This window comes from Aythya marila, assembly GCF_965140915.1.
Source record: "Aythya marila genome assembly, chromosome: 25".
Lineage (NCBI taxonomy): Eukaryota > Metazoa > Chordata > Aves > Anseriformes > Anatidae > Aythya > Aythya marila.
Window position 1 is genome coordinate 610,868 of NC_139066.1, and position 19,004 is coordinate 629,871.

Sequence of the window (19,004 nt, forward strand, 5' to 3'; positions counted from 1 at the left end):
TCACACACCCTCACACACCCTCACACACACACCCTCACACTCACACACACTCACACTCACTCACACTCACACACCCTCACACACACCCTCACACACACACACACCCTCACACACACACCCTCACACACACACTCACACACACTCCCACTCCCACTCCCGTTGCCCGCCTTGCGGGTTGCGCGCTCAGCCCTGGGGGGCGGGGCCATGAGCGGGGCGGGGCTGCCCTGGGGCGGGGCTACCGGGGCGGGCGGGGCTCGCTCTGGAGGCGGAGCCTGCGCGGGGGGCGGAGCCTGCGGGCGCCGCGCGCTCCCTGCAGCCCCGGCCGCCGCCGCCGCCGCCGCTTCCGATCGCAGCGCGGGCGGGGCCGCCCCCCCCCTCCCCGCTCCCCTCAGGCCCCGCCATGGCCGCCCGCGGCGCCTTCCCGCTCAGCCCCCTACCGCCCGCCGCCCCCGCCGCCCCGCCGCCCCCCGGGCCCGGGCCCGGGCCCGGGCCCGGCATCCTGAGAGGCCCCAGCCCGGCTCCGGCAACCGCTGCGGCTCCGGGATACCGGCCCATGGGGCCCGCGGCCGCGCAGTACCAGGTGGGGGCGACCGGAGGGGGCGGGGGGGGTCCTGAGGGGGGCCGGAGGACGGGCGGGAGGGGCCGGGGGGGGCCCTGAGGGGGCTCGGGGAGCCCTGAGGGTGTTGGGGCCGGGGGGGGCTGCGGGGCTTGGAGGCCTCGTGAGCTGTGGCTGGGCCGGGGGGGGCAGTCCTGGAGCTCCATCTCCCCGTGTGCCCCTCCCGGCACCCAGCCCGGACCCGGCCTGAGCCCCCCAGCACGGCCCCCCCGGGCTTGGCTCAGGGCAGGTGCCCCCCCCCAACCCCTCCCGGGCCCAAAAAAGCCCAGGGCGCTGCGGGGTGGCCGCGGGTTTACCAGGCCTGGCTCCTCAGCAGCGCCCGCCGCTGCTCCGTACTGCGCCGTGAGCGCTTGGCAATTCCCAAAAAAGTTGTGGGAGGTGAAGCCATCGGCCCTGTGGCAGCGTGTGGGGACGGGGGGGCCCAGTCGAGCACCCTCGGGGGCCGCTGGCGATGGGAGAACCCCCCCGGGAGGCGCGAGCTGCTGCAGGACGCCGTGCGCGCAGCTCTGGCTTCGCGGCCGTGCCCCCGTTGCACGTTTCGTGCCCTGAAAGCCGTTTGCCTGCGTCTGTTGCAAACGTAGAGGTGACCGTTGCAAACGTGAGGTGGGTGTTTTCAGGAAGAAGATGGAGTGGTGGTGATGCAGGTGCTCGCAAATATTAGGGGAAAGAATGGGGACAGGCAAGGGCTGGGAAGGGAAATCCGATCAGCAGTCCTGGAGAAGCCACAGAAACTGCTCTTTCTTCTGCCTGCAAGTGTTTTGTAGGAGAGAGATTTTGTCTGACGCTCACTTTCAGCCTCCCCCTGCGTGCGCAGCTTGCCTGTTGGTTCGCTCATGCATGCGGGGCGATTATTTTGGTTCTGGTGCACAGCAGAGTCTTGCAGACAAGCTGGAAATGGAGGAGCCCAGTTGTGCAACGTGTTCTGAACCACTGACGATTGCCTCCTCCAGCACTGCCGCGTTGTTTGCACGCATTAAAACTTAAGAAATCGATGAAGCCAAGGGAATTTCCAACTTGTAAACCTTGCTAACAGAAAATGAGGAAACGACCCGGGAAGCCGAAAAGTGAAAACTGAGATGGCGCAGCCAAGACCAATCCGGGCGTGCATCGGCTGTAACTCGACTCAAAGGCTCAAGGGCCAGGCGGGATCCCGAGGGTTTGCCTTGCAGCAGGGTGCAAAATCCTGCCGGGCATCGCTTGCCGCTCCACTGCGGGTAAACGGGAGAACATATGCTTGTTTTCCCCCTGTGCCAGCCAAAATGCTGTGCTCAGAGCAGGTGCTGGAAGCGTGTGGATGGGGTAGGGTGGGACTGAGCATATGGCGCTGCGCTGCAGCCTTCGGGAAATCCACATCGCACAGGGCGGCAGCGAGCAGCGTGGGCTGTGCCTGGCCATGGGCTGTGTCTGGCTGGCTGCTTGCTGGCGGTTGCCTTGCAGCAGGAGGGGACAGTGGGTCTAATCAATACGGTCTGGCCTTTGTTTTGCAATTTCCAGGCGGTGGAAAGCAGCTCCTCCCTGCTGAGCGGTCAGCCCTGCCATGCCCGCGGGACCTCTAAGGGGGTAGCGAGTGACTCAGGCCCCTTCTGCTCTGTTATGCCCTGGTGTGAGAAAGAACTTTGTCCATTATTTGGCCACTAGAAAACACAACAGCCCTCATGTATGTCAGTGAGTGCTTAGGGGCTTCTTAATCAGTGGATTATTAAACATACGCTAATCCTCTGACATCCTGGCACGTCTGGTTATTCGCTAGCAGCTCAAGGAGGGAATTCAAGAGGACAACTCCCTCTGGCACCAGTGGGAGCTGATGTTTCCAGAGCAGAAAGGAGAGGGATTTTCAGGAGCGTGCTCAGGGAATGGGTGATTGGCTGCTTGGTGGCAGCTGCCCGCATTCCGACACACAGGTTTGTGTAAATTCAACAGGAGTTACTTGTGTTTATTGTGGTGCAAGTTTCAGGCTCAGGAGATTTCTCCCGAGATACGAGATTGATGCTGCTGTAGGGAGCAGGCTTGGCTCTGTGACACAGCTCTTCTTTAACACAGGTCGTGCAGTGGGGAAAGGGTTGTGCAAAATGGTGCTCTGGCCTTGAAGTTAGCATGTGCTTTTGCTTTACTGGCACAAATCAGTGGCAAAAAGCAGAGTTAGTGAAGTGCCACGTTAAAAGGGTTTCATTGGCACTTGCTGACAAGAAGGAATCCCATTTCCATGGGACGGAAAGGCTGTTGCAATCCAAACAACTGCTAACAAATTGATTTCGGAGGAGCCAGGAGGCTGAGCTGCTTTGATTCCTCGTGGAGTGGGGCTCTGGATGGCCAGGGCAGGGTTTGGGGCTTGCGGTCTGCAGATCCACTGGATCCACGCTGGGGAGGAGGAAAGTGGGCTTCCAGCTCGTCGGGTGAGCGGGGCCGGCTCGGAGGCAGCTCGGGCACAATGGCTGGGGCTGGAGCTGCAGGGACCAGCCTCGTGCCCGGCTGTGTGACCCACCCTTCCCGGGGGAGACGGTTTCCAAGGCAGGTTTCATCAGAGGCTGAGCATCCCATTAATTTAAGTGATGATACAAAGCAGAGAAATGCTCTCCTCTCGGGGCAAGAGGGAGGCGGGCAACCACAGAGGCCAGAGCACCCTTTGTTTCTCCTGTGGAGACATGGCGGTGAGGTTCTGCTGGGTGGAAAGCATCTCCAGAATTCGGTGCTGAAGGCCCTTGCTCTGTCTTCCTCTGTTCGGGGGCTCTCAGCACCGCTCCCTGGACATCTGAGCCGTGTTTTGTGCCAGGCACTGCTCTTCCCATGGGTGCCTCCATGCTGCCTTACCGAGGCTACCGCAGTTTCTCTTTCAAGTGGGAACCAAACACCTTTCTTCCTTGTTCCTGCTTGCGTTAACACCTCTGTTATCATTTAAATCCCTTGCCTTCTCCCTTTCTCTGCCTGCTGCGGTCTCTTTTCTTCAGGTCGCTCTTTGTTTCTGGTCTCCTTCTCCCCCTGTCCTGCCCTCATCGCCCTACCCTTCAGGGAGGGCAAATGCAGGATGTTGGCACGAGGTGAAAGTCCCAGGCCATAACACGCGCATCACGTCTGTGTGCTCGCCAAGTCCCTGTAGCATGGAAGCTGTGGAGAAAACTTCACTAGCTTGGCCTTTCCCCCGAGCCCGCGTGTCACAGTGTACAAGCCCGGTGTGCTCGTGCCAAGGGCAGCGGAGCTGCTGCCTGGGTCCTGACATGAGCCGCGCAGCCTGCACGGCTCGTGGCAGCCAGAGCCTCTGACCTGGAACATCTGTGGCTGCAGATATGAGGCCCCAGACAGGCAGGTTTGTCAGGACCCGAATATCTCGGCTGGTGCTTGACGCATTGCCAGCACATGTCCTCAGTCTGCTCGGTTTTGTTGCCTGTTGCTTTGCCATTCCTCCTTTCATTTACTACTGCCTCACCTACAGATTTTAGCGGAGACTCCGACTCCTGAAACGCGGCCGATCTTCCAAGCATCGCGAGCTGCCTCGGTGCAGCAGCCTGCCCGTGGCTCGGAGCTGGCTGGGAGCAAGGTGCTGTGCGAGAGCTCGCAGTGAGCAGCGGCACCTCGGTGGCAGTAACGCCTTGCTGCTGAAGGTCGCTGCCGATGCTAACCCAGGCTCTTCCTGGCACCCTCCCGGGAGGGATTTGCTCATGGATAAGAATGAACAGAGACACAGCAGCCTTTGGAGGCATGCTGCGGGGCCATGGTTCACCCCGAGCCATGGTTTGGGGCGATTGACCTGTCTGTGAGCCCAGCCTGATGCAGAGCTGGGATCCTGTCCGAGCAGGATTTGCTTTTTGCCTGTGGCACAATGGGAAGCTGGAGGAGCTCGCAGGAAGAGCCGTCCCCTGGCGCCACTCCAGACTCAGCTTCCAGAGCCCCGGGTGAGGATGCACGTGGGCTTTCCCTCCCTGAGCCTCAGTGTGTGCAAAGAGTGAACGCTCCTTTCTGCGCAGAGCCAAAACGGGATGTGTGTCAGGAAAGGCCGGTCAGCTGGCATGTTTATGAGCGCTTCTCGAGACTGTGTTTTGGGGAATTAGCAGGAAGCCGCGGGGGCTCGGGGTGTCTCAGCCCTCTCGCACGCACGTGTCCTTCACGTGGTGGCCCTCGGGAGCGCGTGCTCCACTCACATTCCTGACGAGAGGCACGGTGGGACGGGCGAGCTCTTGTTTTTGATGCAGATGGTCCTTTTTGTTTGTGCTGTGTCTGGGAAGAGCTTCCCCCTCCTCGGGGGGCTGCAGGGAAGATCTGTGCTCTCAGAGGGAGGACAGAGAGAGACTCTGGAGCTGTTCTCTGAATTGCAGCTTTTCTTCCAACTCGCTCCCAAGCCTGCCTTCTCGCAGATCCATCCTTCAATTTATTGTTCCCCTTGTTTTTCCCTTTCTGCTACCAGCATCTGATTTCTGGCCTGCCCTTCCTCAAGAAGAGGTTTTTGGCAAGCTGGGAGGCTCCTACCATGCAACCAAATGTCCATCGAGAGGCATTCCAGCCCCCGCTAGATCCAATTGAAGCTGACTCTAAACAGAGCTCCCCGAATGCAAGAGGCCTGCACGCTGACCTGGGATGAACCACGGCACTGCAGCCAGCCCCATTCGTTCTTTCAGCTTTGGCAGGGAGCAGAAACAAGCTGTTTTCTGTCCCATTTCCAAATGGCTCTACTCATTCTCCACGGGGAGGGCTGGATGCCATCCAGCTCGTTCCTTGGAGCGGAGCTTGCGAGATTTTGCCCTTTGTCCGCCCTGCTGGCAGGAGGAGGAGGCGGTGGTGGGACAGAGAGGGGAGGACGAGGAGGTGTCTGGAAGGGGCAGGACCAGAGCGCTGCTCAGATGAAGAGGGGTGGATGGAGCCCCCGAGCCTGCTCCACGGAGCTCCGTTAGCCAGGAAGGATGTGAAGAAGGTCTCAAATTGAGCTGCTCTAATAAAAGTTCCTGAATTTAAACCCTCCTGCATCCTGCTAATTTCCAGGGCTTCTGAAGGGTGCTGGAGGCTTCACCCCGCTGGGGCTGTAATGCTGCTTAACAGCTTAACCAGAGCTTTTTAAGGCTGCGCTGTGTTTGCGTGCCAGGAGCCTGCAGCCTTTAGGCCAGGGGGCTGGTGGCCCCAGACGGTGCTGGCTGGACACAGCAGGGGCTGCGCTGCTTTGCTGAGAGACTTCTCCATCTGCTCCTTGCAAATCTTACGGGTAAACAGAGAAGAAAACATACGCGGAGGATTCTGCCTTCCCTGTGGTGCTTGTCAAAATGATCAAATGCAGGTCCACAAGGGGCTCACTCCACAGGCAGCTTCACTGAGGCTGATGGTCCTGGGTCGTCTGTGGAAGGGATGTTCACGTCTGCAGTAGGACAGGTCCGCTCGTCCTTGTGCCGTCTCTCTCCTGGCCGACAGAAGCTTCCCTGGCTCTGAGCAGTCTGTGGCCTCCCCACAAGCAGACAGATGCGTGGGAGCCGTGCAGTAGATGTTACCCTTGTGTGGAGCTGTTGAAGACCTCAGTTCATTTCAGACAGTCCCCGTATCGCTCATTTCAGGGATGGATTCAGCAACGTGACCCAGGGAGTGGCACAGGAACCTCAGGGCCTGGTGTCAGTGCCAGGGGAACAGGAGCTGCTTGTGGCCGTGTCGTCTCATAGCTGCTCAAGAAGGCTGCCAGCAGTGTTTGCCCCAGCCATGGGCTTGCGCAAGGGGTCCTTGTCCTGCAGCTGTGTCAAGCTACGTGCAGGGAACCTGCGAAACCCTGGTTTCACTGTGGCACTGCAGATGGTTTTCTGCATGGGCTGCTGGTGCTGGAGCAACACCCAGGTGTTTCCTTGGTGGCCATTTGTCTTCTCCATGCTGCTGGTGGCTCAGGGGCTCTTAGACACAGTGTCACGGGTGACCGCAGAGTGTCTGCATATAGCCTTGGCCCCCTTTTCTGGGGGTTTCCCTATTTTTTTTTTTAAATCTAATTACAAGTTTCACAGCCCCTTTTCCTGGCTCGCTTGTTCTTCAGAAGCCCTCGCAGGCAAGTCAGCACAGTTCCCAGAGCACGGTCCTCCAGTAGCTGTGCTGCACTGCTGAACAGCCCCGGGCAATGAGCTGCAGTGAGCAGGACTGCACAGACAACGCCTGTGCAGTCCTGCTCGTTGCGAGTCATTGCCCAAATGTGGCTGATCAAAGGGAGAAAAACATCTGGGGGCTGTTAGGAAAAAGCTTTTGCCTTGTAGCGCAGGCAGGTTGGTGAGCTGTGGAGCTGTAGGTGCAGCTTCAAAGGCAAGCTGAGCAAAGGTGAAAGCAGCATATGGTTGTGCAACAGGCTTTGTGTGTGTATTTTTGAAACCCAGCGTGGAGTCCTGATCCTGCCACTTCCTGGCCTGCTGCTGCTTGGATTTCCAGCTGTGAGGCACTTCTCGATGCTAAGGCTGGTATTTTGGGGATTTCCAGCTGGGTTTGGCATTTGCAGAGATGCTCGTGGTTCTGGAGGAAGAGCCGTTCTTGCTCCTTGAGCTCTTCCATGTACTGTTTGTTCAGCCACACCAGCAAGGAGGTGAGTGGGTTTGGGCTCTGACCGCCCGCCATGGCTCTGAGCCTGCCTGAAAAAGCTGCTGAGGCCAGGCAGGCTGCCAGTGGTGGTCTCACACTGGGTTTGCACTGCAATTAATACCTGCACGTAGATAAACTCGTCAGCCTGCAGCATTGCCTGCAGCTGAGCTCTCCTTGCCGGGCTCCTGGCCCCTTCAGGATAACGAGGCAGCTTCGTTAGCTCTTTTTCACCGAAGCCTCAATTCTGTCCTCAGGATGCAGGTCAGAAGCAAAGGCGGGAGAGGAGCCACGGGGATTGTCTTGGCATGTCGAGGAGCCTGTGGCAGGGGAGAAATGCTGTTCTGCTGGCTCCGTGGCTTTCCCAGGCTCGCCAGCTCCTCACCAATGGGGAGCTGGAGGATCAAAGGATCCCATGAGGGTTTTGGCTCAGGGTGCCAGCAAAGCATGCTGGAGCAGGTAGAGGCAGGCAGCAGGGGGATGCTGTGACCATTTGTCAAGTGCCCGGGGGCTGCGCGTGGTGCAGAGCCAGTGGCACCCGCAAGCTGGCAGTGCTGGTGCTGGCCAAGGGGCTGTGAGTGCTGCCCCAGGTCAGGACTCCTTGCAGAAGTTGTTCAGCATTACACTGGGGCTTGTAAATGCCCCTCCTGGGTGTCTGGAGGGGAAAGGATGCAGCAGGAGCTGGAGTGCTGGTGGGGATGAACCCTCGCCTCCATCCCCTGTGTGCAGGGGACGTCCCCATCCCCAGAGCTCAGCCTCCGCCCTGCACATCGGCCTCATGCCCAGGCTGTTAGGAAGGGGTGCTACCAGGAGGAACATCCACCAGCCCCAGAGACAAACCCACCACTCAACCCATGCTGCCATCAGCAGTCCCTGGGGTGTCAGGTCTGCGCCACCACAGGTCCGATGTCCCTCTCTGCGTGGGGAGGAGCACGGCAGCGGCTTGGCTCCACACCTGCCAGCACACTGGGTGTCCCCAGCCCTGCATCCATCCTCGGGGTGAGGCCCCTGTGGTCAGCTCCTCCTCCTGCTTTCCTCTTCCTCTTCCTGGAGGAATTACGGCTGCTGCTCCTGATGCCCTTTCCCTGGTTAAGGGCCCATGTTTAACGCCCCTTCTCCTCTCTCCCGCACCAGCGCCCTGGGATGCCTCCAGGTGGCCGGATGCCCATGGCGGGGCTGCAGGTGGGCCCACCGGGAGCACCCCCATATGGAGCAGCCTCCCCGCTGAGACCTGGCCTGCCGCAGTCGATGATGGACCCGTTCAGGAAGCGTCTGCTGGCCCCCCAGTCACAGCCGCCGATGGCCAGCCAGCGGAGAGGGTAAGGGGTGGTGCGGGAGCACCCGCAGCCAGGCTGGAGTCAGGGGGGTTGACCTGCTGGGTCCGGCCGCTGCCTCCTGGTTGCTTTGCTCCACCAAAACCCACAGCACGGCTCAACCCCCAGCAGCAGGAGAGCTGCCAGAGCTTGGTGCTGGGATGCAGAGCGGTAGCGGCGGGTGAGCGTGGGGGACAGATCGCTTGGTCTGCGGCTTCCCCTCGCTATGAGCACCAGTAGCCAAAAAGCCTCGCTGCACTTGTTGCCTTCAGCACCGGCTCCTCAGAGTCTTTCCCCCTTCTCAAGGGAGGGCGTGCTGTTCCTGGCAGGCACAGATGCAGCTGGATGCTCATTCCCGGTCCTGGCACAAGGCAGGCTGCTCCCAAGCAGAGTTGATGGGGGCAGCAAGTTGCAGGGATGCTCCACGGGACTGCGGTCTCAGTGTGACTGCTTGGGCTGGTCTCTGTGCCGTGGGGCTCTGCCAGCAGCTCCTTGCTTGTTTATGAGGCTGCTTTGCCTGGTCCTGTTTCCGCAAGGGTTTCTTGGTTACTGGAGGCTGTTTCTCAGGGCCCCTCTGTCCTAACAGATGTGCAGGTCCTGCTCCCTGCCCTTGCTGCACAGCAGGGCTTCTTGATTCTTTCACAGGGAGTCACAGTCTCTGTGCCAGGGCTGCACATCCATTTAGTGCTCCAGAGCAATTTGGGGACTAAGGACGAGGGGCAGAGGCATCCTCACCTGCTGAACGAGGACAGCAGCAGCCGGATAAGGCCACAGCTGTGTGGGATCAGCCATGCATGGCCGGGGAGCTCTGGGTTGTACGCAGAGCCCAGCCAAGCTTCCTTGTTCCCAGCTGGCTGTGGGGTGGTGGGCCAGGACCTGCCAGCCCTTAGTGGCCAAATCCTGGGACACCTCCAGATGGCAGCATTGATGCCGCATTTCCTGCCCTGTTGGTTTAGACACTGCCAAGGGAAATGAAACTCTCCCCATACGGGACTCTACACATCTGAGCAAGAAATGGGGCAGAAGACGACAGCATTTTCCTGTGTATTTCTCCTTCTGGGAGCTGCACAGCAAAATGGGCCCAGGGACTGGGTTTCTTTCCCTGCTGATGGTATAGAGCTCCCACACCTCCCCCTCTGCAGTTGCCTTGGCTTGCCCACAGGGATCTAATCTCTTATCCACTTGCTCCAAGGGCATGTACTCTAGATGCTCTTACAGACTTCCTTCATCCCCTTTCTGCAACTCCAAGTGACAGTCCCCTAGAGCAGCCTTGACAGGCGACTTACTGCCTCAGATCGTGCTGTTTGCTGCATCAGGAGCCTGGAACCTGCCTCAGACTGAACAGTGCGCATGGCATGCAGCTGGCATTGCCACGGTGACACCTCCCCAGAGTCTATCCCCATGCATCATGCCTGGAAGTGGCCAAAAGAGCCACCGGGCTCTGGGCAGTGGCCCCCAAGACGAGGCAGCAAGACCCACGGTGTCCTGCAATTGCTATAGGGTTATTTATTTATTTTTTTTCTGTCCATGCGTCTTGCAGGGTGAAAAGGAGGAAGATGGCTGACAAGGTCCTGCCACAGAGGGTGAGTGTCACCTCAGTGCAAGGTGATGTTGGAGTGAGGAGGTCCCCATGGGAGGATGATCGTGTTCTCACCGGGCCATGTTCTGCTTGCTCACTGCTTCTGCTCAGTCCCAAACTGGCCTGGAAGATTTCTGTCTCATCCTGTGCGGAAGCAGGAGAGTGTAGCAGGGTGTGCACAGGTTGGACAAGCACGACTTTGGGCAAGCAAGAAGCAGAAGTGGCTTAGGGTGGAGACTCCAAGTTACTCCTGAGCTTCTCTCCTGGGGGTCTCTTTTGACAGCACAGAGTTTAGTTACCTGCCTGTGATCCAGGGCAGGCCGTCTGGCATGGGGATAAGTTCCAAACAGTACAGCTCTGTGATCTGGGGAGAGCTTTGCAAGGCTGTAGTCTTTGTTTGAAGTGAGAAATTGTTTGAAGTGACAAATTGTGCCAGGCCTACCACTTGGTTACTCCTTGGTATGTCAACCTGGTGCTGATGGAGTTGCTGGGGTTGGATGTGGGGGCTGCAGCACCATCCTGACTGCTTCCACTTGACAGATCCGGGAGCTGGTCCCAGAATCCCAGGCCTACATGGACCTCCTTGCCTTTGAGCGCAAGCTGGACCAAACCATCGCTCGGAAGAGGATGGAGATTCAGGAGGCCATTAAGAAACCGCTGACGGTGCGTGATGGAGCAGAGCAGCGAGCAGCTTGGGGGGGAGGTGGAGGTAGGAGACGGGTGCTGCTAGCCACCCTCTTGCTCCAAGTGTCCCCCTCTTTGTTTTCCTATTCCACAGCAAAAGCGGAAGCTGAGGATTTACATCTCCAACACTTTCACCCCAGCCAAAGAAGAAGGGGAGGGTGGTGAGCGTGTGGCCTCCTGGGAGCTACGTGTGGAGGGCAAACTGCTGGAGGATGTAAGGATATGGGCAGGGATGAACCAGGAGCGGTAGGAAGGCTGTGCTGGTTTCACAGTGCTCTGTGCTGAGAGCCAAGCTGCGATGCATTTGGCTCCCTGGGTGCTGGAGGCGGTGATTTGGGCTGGGGCCCTCCATGATTGGCAGTGTCAGGCCAAGCCTCACACTCTGTTTTGCAGCCAAGCAAGCAGAAGAGGAAGTTCTCCTCCTTTTTCAAGAGCCTCGTCATCGAGCTGGACAAAGAGCTGTATGGGCCAGACAACCATCTGGTGGAGGTGAGCTGTGCCTGGCTGTGTTGCAGGGCTGCCTCTGTGCCCTAGGCAGGATGGGGAGAACTGGTTGATGCAATGGGAGAGGGGAGATGGTCCTGCCACTTCCCTTGCAGGTGCTCAGCTCCCCAGCCCAGCATCAGCAAGGTTCACTGGATTCTTTGGGGTGGAGAGGCAGCTCTGGTGCTGCTGTGTATGCAGGGGAGCAGTGCTGAGCCCTCCCCGGGGACCACACCGCTGCGCTTTCCAGGCTGCAGCTTTCAGTTCTGCGGGGCTGGCTGGCAGCCCGGCGTGGCCAGCCCTCCCCCTCTCACCTGGACAGCTCCCAGCAGCAGGCTGCAGCTCCTGGCTGCCCCAGGGTTGGCTCTTAACCCCCTCACACCTGCAAGTCCACGGCTGGAGCCGAGAGGTGTCACGCTGCAGCAAGGATGTGGCTCTGATGTATGACTTGCAGGCAGTCCCAGGCCCCCAAGAGATTTGTGAATCGGGGACCAGACACAGGTGATGATACCCCGTAGGTGGGATCGGGTCTTCTGTGGGTGCTTCTGCCTGATGCAGGCTTGCCCTGCACGCAGCTCATGCTGTTCCTGTGGGAAGCACCCATTTTTGCAGTGGTGCCCCCTTGGTGAAGGTAAATCCCCATCACATGCGGGATGGCTTGTGAGAGCAGCTGAGACATCCAGCCCCTGCAGTGGGTGAAGCAGCACCCCAGGAGCTGTTTGAGCCTTTGGTATCAAGTGCTTGGGCTGTTATGCAAGCAGTCCACCCGAACTGCCTACAGCCATCTCTGGGCTGAAGCATACCGGTGTCCACAGGACCGAGTTGGCTCCCTGGGTGGATGGATTGGACTCCCAGGGACTGCCTGGGGGGGGCACGGAGGGTCCAGGCTGTCTGCCTGCCTGCACAGAGCCCAGGCACTGGCTCCGTCATCTCCTGGGTCCTGTTAGTGCTTGGCTTGCTTGAAGAGTCACCCCTTGCTCTCTCACAGTGGCACCGACTGCCCACGACCCAGGAGACTGATGGTTTCCAAGTGAAGCGTCCTGGTGATGTCAATGTGAAGTGCACCCTGCTGCTCATGCTGGATCACCAGGTAGGTGCTGGGGGTCGTGTGGGAGCTGCCCCCCCCCGCTGGCATGGCTCATCTGGAGCAGTTAGAGGAGCCTGGGCTGGGGCAAGAGCCTCATGAGGCTATTGCGATGCTCTGGGGTTATTTGGTGTGGGGCACAGTGGAGATAAAAAGGAGCAGAGAGAGCTCCAGGCTTGGCCCTCACAGCCTGCAATGACCCAAGGGCTGTGTGGGGCACTGTGCCTGAAGGAGGGCCCTTCCACGTGCCACCCCCTCCTCTCTTTAATCCCATGTGTGCTGTCCCTGCAGCCACCACAGTACAAACTGGACCCTCGCCTGGCTCGCCTGCTGGGGGTGCACACCCAGACCCGTGCCAGCATCATGCAGGCGCTCTGGCTCTACATCAAGCACAACAAGCTGCAGGACAGTCACGAGAAGGAATACATCAACTGCAACCGCTACTTCCGTCAGGTCGGTCCGTACCCCTCCTTGGCATGCCTCGTGGGTGCCCCTGCCCTGCTGTAGCAGCACGACTCACCTGGGGCGTTGCTGGGTGTAGAGCACCCTTCCCACCTGTAAACGTCGGAAAAAGCATGCTCTGGTGTGCATCTGTCAGCTTGCCACGCACCAACTGGGGCTGGGGGAGTCCCTGCTCCTGCCTGGCCCTTTTCATGCTGGGTAGAAGAAGCCCCTGACATCGGAAGCTAAACACTCTGCTCTGCCCCTCCAGATCTTTAACTGTGTCCGCATGCGCTTCTCTGAGATCCCCATGAAGCTGGCAGGGCTCCTGCAGCACCCGGATCCCATCATCATCAACCACACCATCAGGTAGGGGTGTGGGGAGGTGCCGAGCACTACTCCTTGGGGGTGGGCTGCCAGGAGGAAGGGGGGTACCTCCCTGATGGGGCACAGCATCCCTGGGTGCCACGCAGCCTCCAGCTCCAAGCAGCAGTGAGCACTTGGGAAGGATCAGCCAAACACTGGGGGCTCCTTGGGACAGTCAGCGGGGTACTTGCGTTCCTTATGGAGGGGTGGATCCCCCCCCGTGGCAGGGTGGAGGCTGAGGAAGCCTCCCCCCACCCCAACACACTGCCTCCTCCCAGCGTGGATCCCAATGACCAGAAGAAGACGGCCTGCTATGACATCGACGTGGAGGTGGATGACCCTCTGAAAGCTCAGATGAGCAACTTCCTGGCTTCCACCACCAACCAGCAGGAGATCGCCTCCCTGGATGCCAAGGTGCGGGGTCCCACCTCTCCTGGAGCCCCCACAGCTGCAGGCAGGGAGCAGCTCGGGTCTCCTGGGGCTGCCCCCCGAGCTGTGTCATGTTTAGGGGGACTTTGCATGACCCCAGCTCCCACCCGGTCACCCACAGCTGTCTCTCATCTCCTGCCCTTTCTAGATCCACGAGACCATTGAATCCATCAACCAGCTGAAGACACAGCGTGACTTCATGCTGAGCTTCAGCAACAACCCGCAGGACTTCATCCAGGAATGGATCAAATCCCAGAGGAGGGACCTCAAAGTAAAATTTCAGGGATGGGCCAGCTAAGAGTCCAGGAGGGAGCCACCTGCGGTGCTCACCCTCTCTCCCCCGTGCTTTGCTTTGCGCAGATCATAACGGATGTGATTGGGAACCCTGAAGAGGAGCGGCGAGCTGAGTTTTACCAGCAACCCTGGGCTCAGGAGGCTGTGGGCAGACACATCTTCGCCAAGGTGGGCTCTGCGCCGGGTTGGGGTGCTCCCGTGGGCTGAAATAAGGGGGCAGAAGGGGAGGGGGGGGGGCTGTCCCAAGCCTCTTTCCCTGACCGCCCACCCTCACCTCCTCTAGGTCCAGCAGCGTCGGCAGGAACTGGAACAAGTGCTTGGGATCCGCCTCACTTAAGGGGCCAGTGGGGGCTCGGGAGCTCTTTCTCCTCTCCCTGCTGCCTGAGCCTGACGGTACTTCTTACTGGAATCGAATACAGCACTTGCACAAACCCTACGTGCCTGGAGGGGCTCGGAGCCCCTCATGCCCCTGGGCTCCCCTCAGCCAGGAAGCTCTAGCCGCAGGCAGAGCAGCAGAGGGTCTCCTGCTTCCCCCGAGTCCTGCTGCAGCCTCTCTGGTGCATTAACATGTCCTTGCTTTTGCCGTTCACCTCTCCCTGTAGCATTGAATGCAGCCCTCTGTGAGCGCCTTGTCCAGCTCGCTCCCCTCCTTGCCCTGCCTCTGGCCAAAGCCCTCCTGGAGTTTGCTGCCTGCCCCGCCAGCCCTCCCCAGCACCATGAGGGCAGGCCTGGTCCTGCCCCTCTTCAACCAAAGTTTGTCATTCCAAACGCCAGCCCTGCTGGTGCCCGACGTTTTGCACTATTTTTGTGAACAGGTTTTATAAAAAAAAAAAAAAAAAGCGTTTTGTACAGTGGGTTTGTATTTGATTAATATATTGAGTTCCTCTTACTGCACTCATTGCCTCAAACTATGCAGTGATTCCTTGTTCTCAAAGGGCTGGCTTGGCCCAAGCTGTTCTTTTTATACGTGAGTTTTTAGTGTTGTTTTTGACAATCAGTTGATTGTTCCACCCCCTGCTGTTTGACTTAGAGACTTGTCCTGTGCCTGATACAGGTATGGGGGGAGGGGGGCAGAGGGGGTAGCTCTGTCCCCAAGAGCCTGTGGGCAGCGGGGACCCGGGGCTCTGAGAACTGGAGATGCTGGGGTGAGGGGCTAAGGGGACAGTGCCACTGCCCGCTGGCCCTGCTGAAGTGCCTTTACCCCGCTGGCCCCACGCCTGCACGCTCCTCACGGCACATCCCTGCCTTCTCCAGGCAGTCGCAGGCAGAGGGGGGGCGTTTACATATTCCCAGGGTGTATGGCTCAGGGGTGCCTGCTCTGTCTTTTGTGTAACCATTTTGTCTATTTTGGGTATTTTCTAATAAAACCAGTTAGCAGCAGTCTGTGTGTGTGTGCTGGGGTTCTTTCACGAGGAGCAGAGTCCTGCAGCCCATTTCCCCAAGTCAGTGCACAGATGTGGCCACAGCAGCATTTTATTAGAGATAACACAGCCCAAAGCTCACCCTTACTTCCAGAGCTTCTTGATGGACATGTTCTTCTCACTGTCCTTCTGCATCACCTGGGCAAGAAGGAGATGCTTGGTTCCCAGGACACAGCCCCCTTTTCCCTGTAAGGCTACCTAATCACCCACCAAACCACCCTTAAAACCAGGCTCCAGCCCTGCGCAGGGAAGGGGCTCCTGTACCCTTCCACCCCACCCTTAGCCTCTCCTTTGCCCCTCAGTGCTGGCGTTGAGCCCCAGGGCTGTGCTGATGCTGCCGGGGACGGTCTGTGCCTGCACCGCCTACCTTGGCAACAGCCATCTCAAAGTCCTCCTGCGTGACGTGCACCCGCCTCTCCCTCAGCGCGTACATGCCAGCTTCTGTGCACACCCCCTGTAAGGGACAGAAACGCTCCAGCAACCCCGCTGGGTAAGGAGGGAGAAGGGGCAGGGCTGCCCAGAGCCCCCAGCCAGCCTGGGGCTGTGGCAAGGCCAGGCTCACCTTCACTTCTGCGCCCGATGCCCCCGGCATCAGCTCAGCGATCTTCCGCAGGTTGATGCCCCGCGTCAGGTTCATTTTCCGAGAGTGGATCTTGAGAATGTCCAGACGGGCCTGCAGGACAGCAGCAGCAAGGCGAGGGCTTAAGGCAAAGGAGTTATGCCCAGCCAGGGCTGAGGACAACACGCTCCACCCCAAGGAGAGGATCTGGACTGCAGGGGACTGACAGAAACCCCGGGCCCCCCACCCACCTCCTCGTTGGGAGGGGGGAACTCGATCTTCCTGTCGATGCGGCCGGGGCGCAGCAGAGCCGAGTCCAGGATGTCGATCCGGTTTGTGGCCATGATCACCTGCAGCAGGAGTGCAGCCCCTGTCACCACAACCGGGCACCCTGCTGCCGCCACGGGGCCAGCAGGACGCTGCCCCGTCCCCAGGCAGCTCAGCGCCCTCTTACCTTGATGTTCTTGGTGGCCTCAAAGCCATCGAGCTGGTTGAGAAGCTCCAGCATCGTGCGCTGCACCTCGCTGTCCCCACCAGAGCCACCCTCCAGGCGGGAGGAGCCAATGGAGTCGATCTCATCCATGAAGATGATGGAGGGAGCGTGCTCCCGGGCCATCACAAACAGCTCCCGGACCATGCGGGCGCCTGCAGGGGGACCACAGGGAGCTGAGCCCTGGCATCGTGCACCCATAGGTCACCCTGCCGGAGGGGCTCGTCCCGCCGCGGGCCACCCCGAGGTGCAGGAGCCCTCAGCGGGGCTCCAGCTCGCATTGGCACTGGGGGCGGCCTCGCCCTGCACCATTTTACCTTCACCGATGAACTTCTGCACCAGCTCGGAGCCCGAGACACGGATGAAGGTGCAGTCAGTGTGGTGGGCCACAGCCCTGGCCAGCAAGGTCTTGCCCGTGCCAGGGGGGCCGTAGAGCAGCACACCCTGAAAGTGCCACGTGGGGATCTCAGCGACACTGCCAAGGGGCTCAGCACCCCCAGCAGCACTCCCGGGGAAGCATAGGCCCTGCTGGCAGCTTCTGCTCCCACAGAGCCCCAGGCCCAGGCAGCCCCCCAGTGCCGCCAGGACACGTGGGGACCCCTGCAGGGGCGACACAGCCGGTGCCACCCCCCCGGCCCACAGTGGTCGGGACTCACCTTGGGTTGGGCAATCCCCAGAGCCTCGAAGAGTTCTGGGTGCTTGACCGGCAGCTCGATCACTTCTTTGATCTCCTTTATCTGCTTGTCCAAGCCGCCAATCATCTCGTAAGTGGAGTCTGGGACCTTCTCCACCATCATCAGGGACACCAGAGGGTCCACTTTGTTGGGCAGGATCTTGTGCAGCGTGTAGCTGTCGTTGCGCAGGGCCACGCGGCAGTTTGGGGTCACCTGCGGCAAGAGCGGAGGGGAGCTCAATGGGTGGGTATCGCACAGCCCTTCCACGTGACCCCACAGCAGGGAAGGGGACAGGCAGCGCAGAGCCCCATCGCGTCCCCTCCTGTAGCCCCTGACACTCACGTCATTAATGTCAATGTTCTTGTCCACGTCCACCACGAACTTCCCTTCTGGGTGTACCTGGAACAGCAGTTGCCACCACAAGGGTCACTTCCCTTAAAAGTTCCCAGCCACACGCCCCAAACCCACCCACCACAGCGGGGAGGTGCCAGAGAACCCAGCCCCACCAAACACCCTGCACCCCAGGTGGCTCCTGCCTGCATGTGCACGGTTTGGGCCCTGGAGAGCTGCTGCAATACGCTCCTCTGGAGAAAAAAGCTCTCACTCCTTGTTTTTTAAGCTCTTACACCCCCTGCAAAGCTTGTGCACTCATTGGGACAAAGCAAGGGTCTGTCCTGCCCCATCCCATCCAGGTCCCGGGCAGGAGCCAGCCCTGCTTGCCCCTGTGGCACCTCAGCACCATACCTTGACGAGCACTTTCTTCTTGTCCATGGCTCTCACCACCTCCCCCACGTAGGAGCCCTGCTCCTGCAGCAGTTGCAGCTCTTCCCGCAACAGACGCACTATGGAGAGAGGGGGGACATCAGCACAGATTTTGGGGGCAGCCCCCTGCAGGGCTGGTCACGGAGCACCACACAGAGATGAAGGAAGCGGAGCCAAACCTTTAGCGTTCAACTCATTCCTCTGTGCTTGCAGGCGCCGCAGGTTCTGGCTCTTCTCGTTCACAATGAGCTGTAGGGAAAGAAGCTTTGCTGCGCTCTCTGCATCCTCACCCAACCACGCACACCAGCCACGAGCAGGCTCCAGCACGGGCGGAAGCACAGCACAGCCCTGCCCGGCAGGACGTGGCTGCCAGAACCTCGTCAGCAAGAGCTGGGCAGCACCGTCGCCACCCCTACGGGCTGAGGCTCATCTCGCTGCCCTAAAACCCGGTCCAGGGGCCGTGCTCGGAGCCACCCCTCCCGCAGCAGCGCACCCTCCTCGTACCCCGGCGCAGGGTGCCCACAGCACGGGGAGGTCGCGGGCCCTCCCCCCCCCCGAGCCGGCTCACCTGCAGCTCCTCGATCTTGGACAGGTAGTACTGCCGCAGCCCCGCGCCGCCCTTCCCGTCCTCCATCTCCATCTGCGGGACAGACACAGCGCCGCTCAGCCGCCCCGCCCCCCGCGGCCCCCCTGCTCCCCGCCGAGTCACGGCGCCCAGCGGGCCCCGACCCGAGCGGGACCCGGCGCCGCCCCGCAAGCCGCCCGCGAGGACCCGGCCGCCCCCGGCCACCCCCCGGCGCCCCCCGGCGCCGCCCCGACCTGCTCGGGGCCGTCCAGCGCCATCTTCTCCGCCGGCATCGGGCCCCGCCGCCGCTCCCTGCCGGCACCAAAGATGGCCGCCGAGCCGCTTCCGTCGGCTGCCCCCGACGAGCGCACGACGTGCTGACGTCACTTCCTCCCCGCCCGCCTCGCCGGCCGGCGCCCTCCCGGCCTTGAGAGGAGGAGTGGCGGGGTGGGGGGGAGGAGAGTGCTCATGCGCGTTCCGGGAAGACCGGCGCCGTGCTGCGCATGCGTATTCTGCGCCCCATCGGCACGTTGCGGAGCGATCGGCATGCGCATGCGCAGTACGACGGAGGCGGGGGGGGAGTGCGCGTGCGCGGTAGTTTTTCGGCTGGGTCGGCGTTTGTCCGCCATCTTGGTAAGGTCGACGGCGGCTTCTCCGCGCTACGAGCCCCCGGAGGGTACGGACAGGCCCGGAACGACCCGTCCCGAGAGGAACCCGCCTCCCCCGAG

General features: G+C 60.3%; 2 protein-coding genes across 3 annotated transcripts; one reads left to right on the forward strand and one right to left on the reverse strand.

Annotated features, from left to right (window-relative positions):
* Positions 1-375: 375 nt before the first annotated feature.
* On the forward strand, positions 376-15,163 carry SMARCD2 (SWI/SNF related BAF chromatin remodeling complex subunit D2). The gene is made up of 13 exons (XM_082778907.1): positions 376-580; positions 8,267-8,451; positions 9,986-10,028; positions 10,565-10,687; positions 10,803-10,922; positions 11,102-11,197; positions 12,180-12,281; positions 12,567-12,728; positions 12,988-13,085; positions 13,361-13,496; positions 13,660-13,782; positions 13,872-13,973; positions 14,089-15,163. The coding sequence occupies exons 1-13, from the start codon at positions 401-403 to the stop codon at positions 14,140-14,142; spliced, it is 1,524 nt and encodes a 507-aa protein (XP_082635033.1). The 5' UTR covers positions 376-400; the 3' UTR covers positions 14,143-15,163.
* Positions 15,164-15,262: 99 nt separating this feature from the next.
* PSMC5 (proteasome 26S subunit, ATPase 5) lies at positions 15,263-18,658 on the reverse strand. 2 transcript variants are annotated; one of them, XM_082778909.1, is made up of 12 exons: positions 18,531-18,655; positions 18,280-18,351; positions 17,891-17,960; positions 17,694-17,791; positions 17,292-17,348; positions 16,932-17,162; positions 16,593-16,719; positions 16,240-16,430; positions 16,037-16,135; positions 15,789-15,899; positions 15,594-15,680; positions 15,263-15,364 (listed from the first exon to the last, which is right to left on the reverse strand). In XM_082778909.1, exons 1-12 carry the CDS (start codon positions 18,567-18,569, stop codon positions 15,311-15,313), a joined length of 1,236 nt encoding a protein of 411 aa, XP_082635035.1. In that variant the 5' UTR covers positions 18,570-18,655; the 3' UTR covers positions 15,263-15,310. The 2 variants fall into 2 exon arrangements, with proteins under 2 accessions (XP_082635035.1, XP_082635034.1); XM_082778908.1 differs by having other exon boundaries at positions 16,932-17,348; positions 18,531-18,658.
* Positions 18,659-19,004: the final 346 nt, after the last annotated feature.

Bases quoted from the DNA above. Each gene is read 5' to 3' on its own strand.
- SMARCD2 (XM_082778907.1), top strand. From the start codon at position 401: ATGGCCGCCCGCGGCGCCTTCCCGCTCAGCCCCCTACCGCCCGCCGCC. The intron at 10,688-10,802 runs GTGCGTGATGGA...CCTATTCCACAG, and splicing joins CCATTAAGAAACCGCTGACG to CAAAAGCGGAAGCTGAGGAT. The intron at 12,282-12,566 runs GTAGGTGCTGGG...CTGTCCCTGCAG, and splicing joins TGCTCATGCTGGATCACCAG to CCACCACAGTACAAACTGGA.
- PSMC5 (XM_082778908.1), bottom strand. From the start codon at position 18,569: ATGCCGGCGGAGAAGATGGCGCTGGACGGCCCCGAGCAG. The intron at 17,792-17,890 runs GTTTGGCTCCGC...CTCTCTCCATAG, and splicing joins GAATGAGTTGAACGCTAAAG to TGCGTCTGTTGCGGGAAGAG. The intron at 16,720-16,931 runs GTGAGTCCCGAC...TGGCACTTTCAG, and splicing joins TGGGGATTGCCCAACCCAAG to GGTGTGCTGCTCTACGGCCC.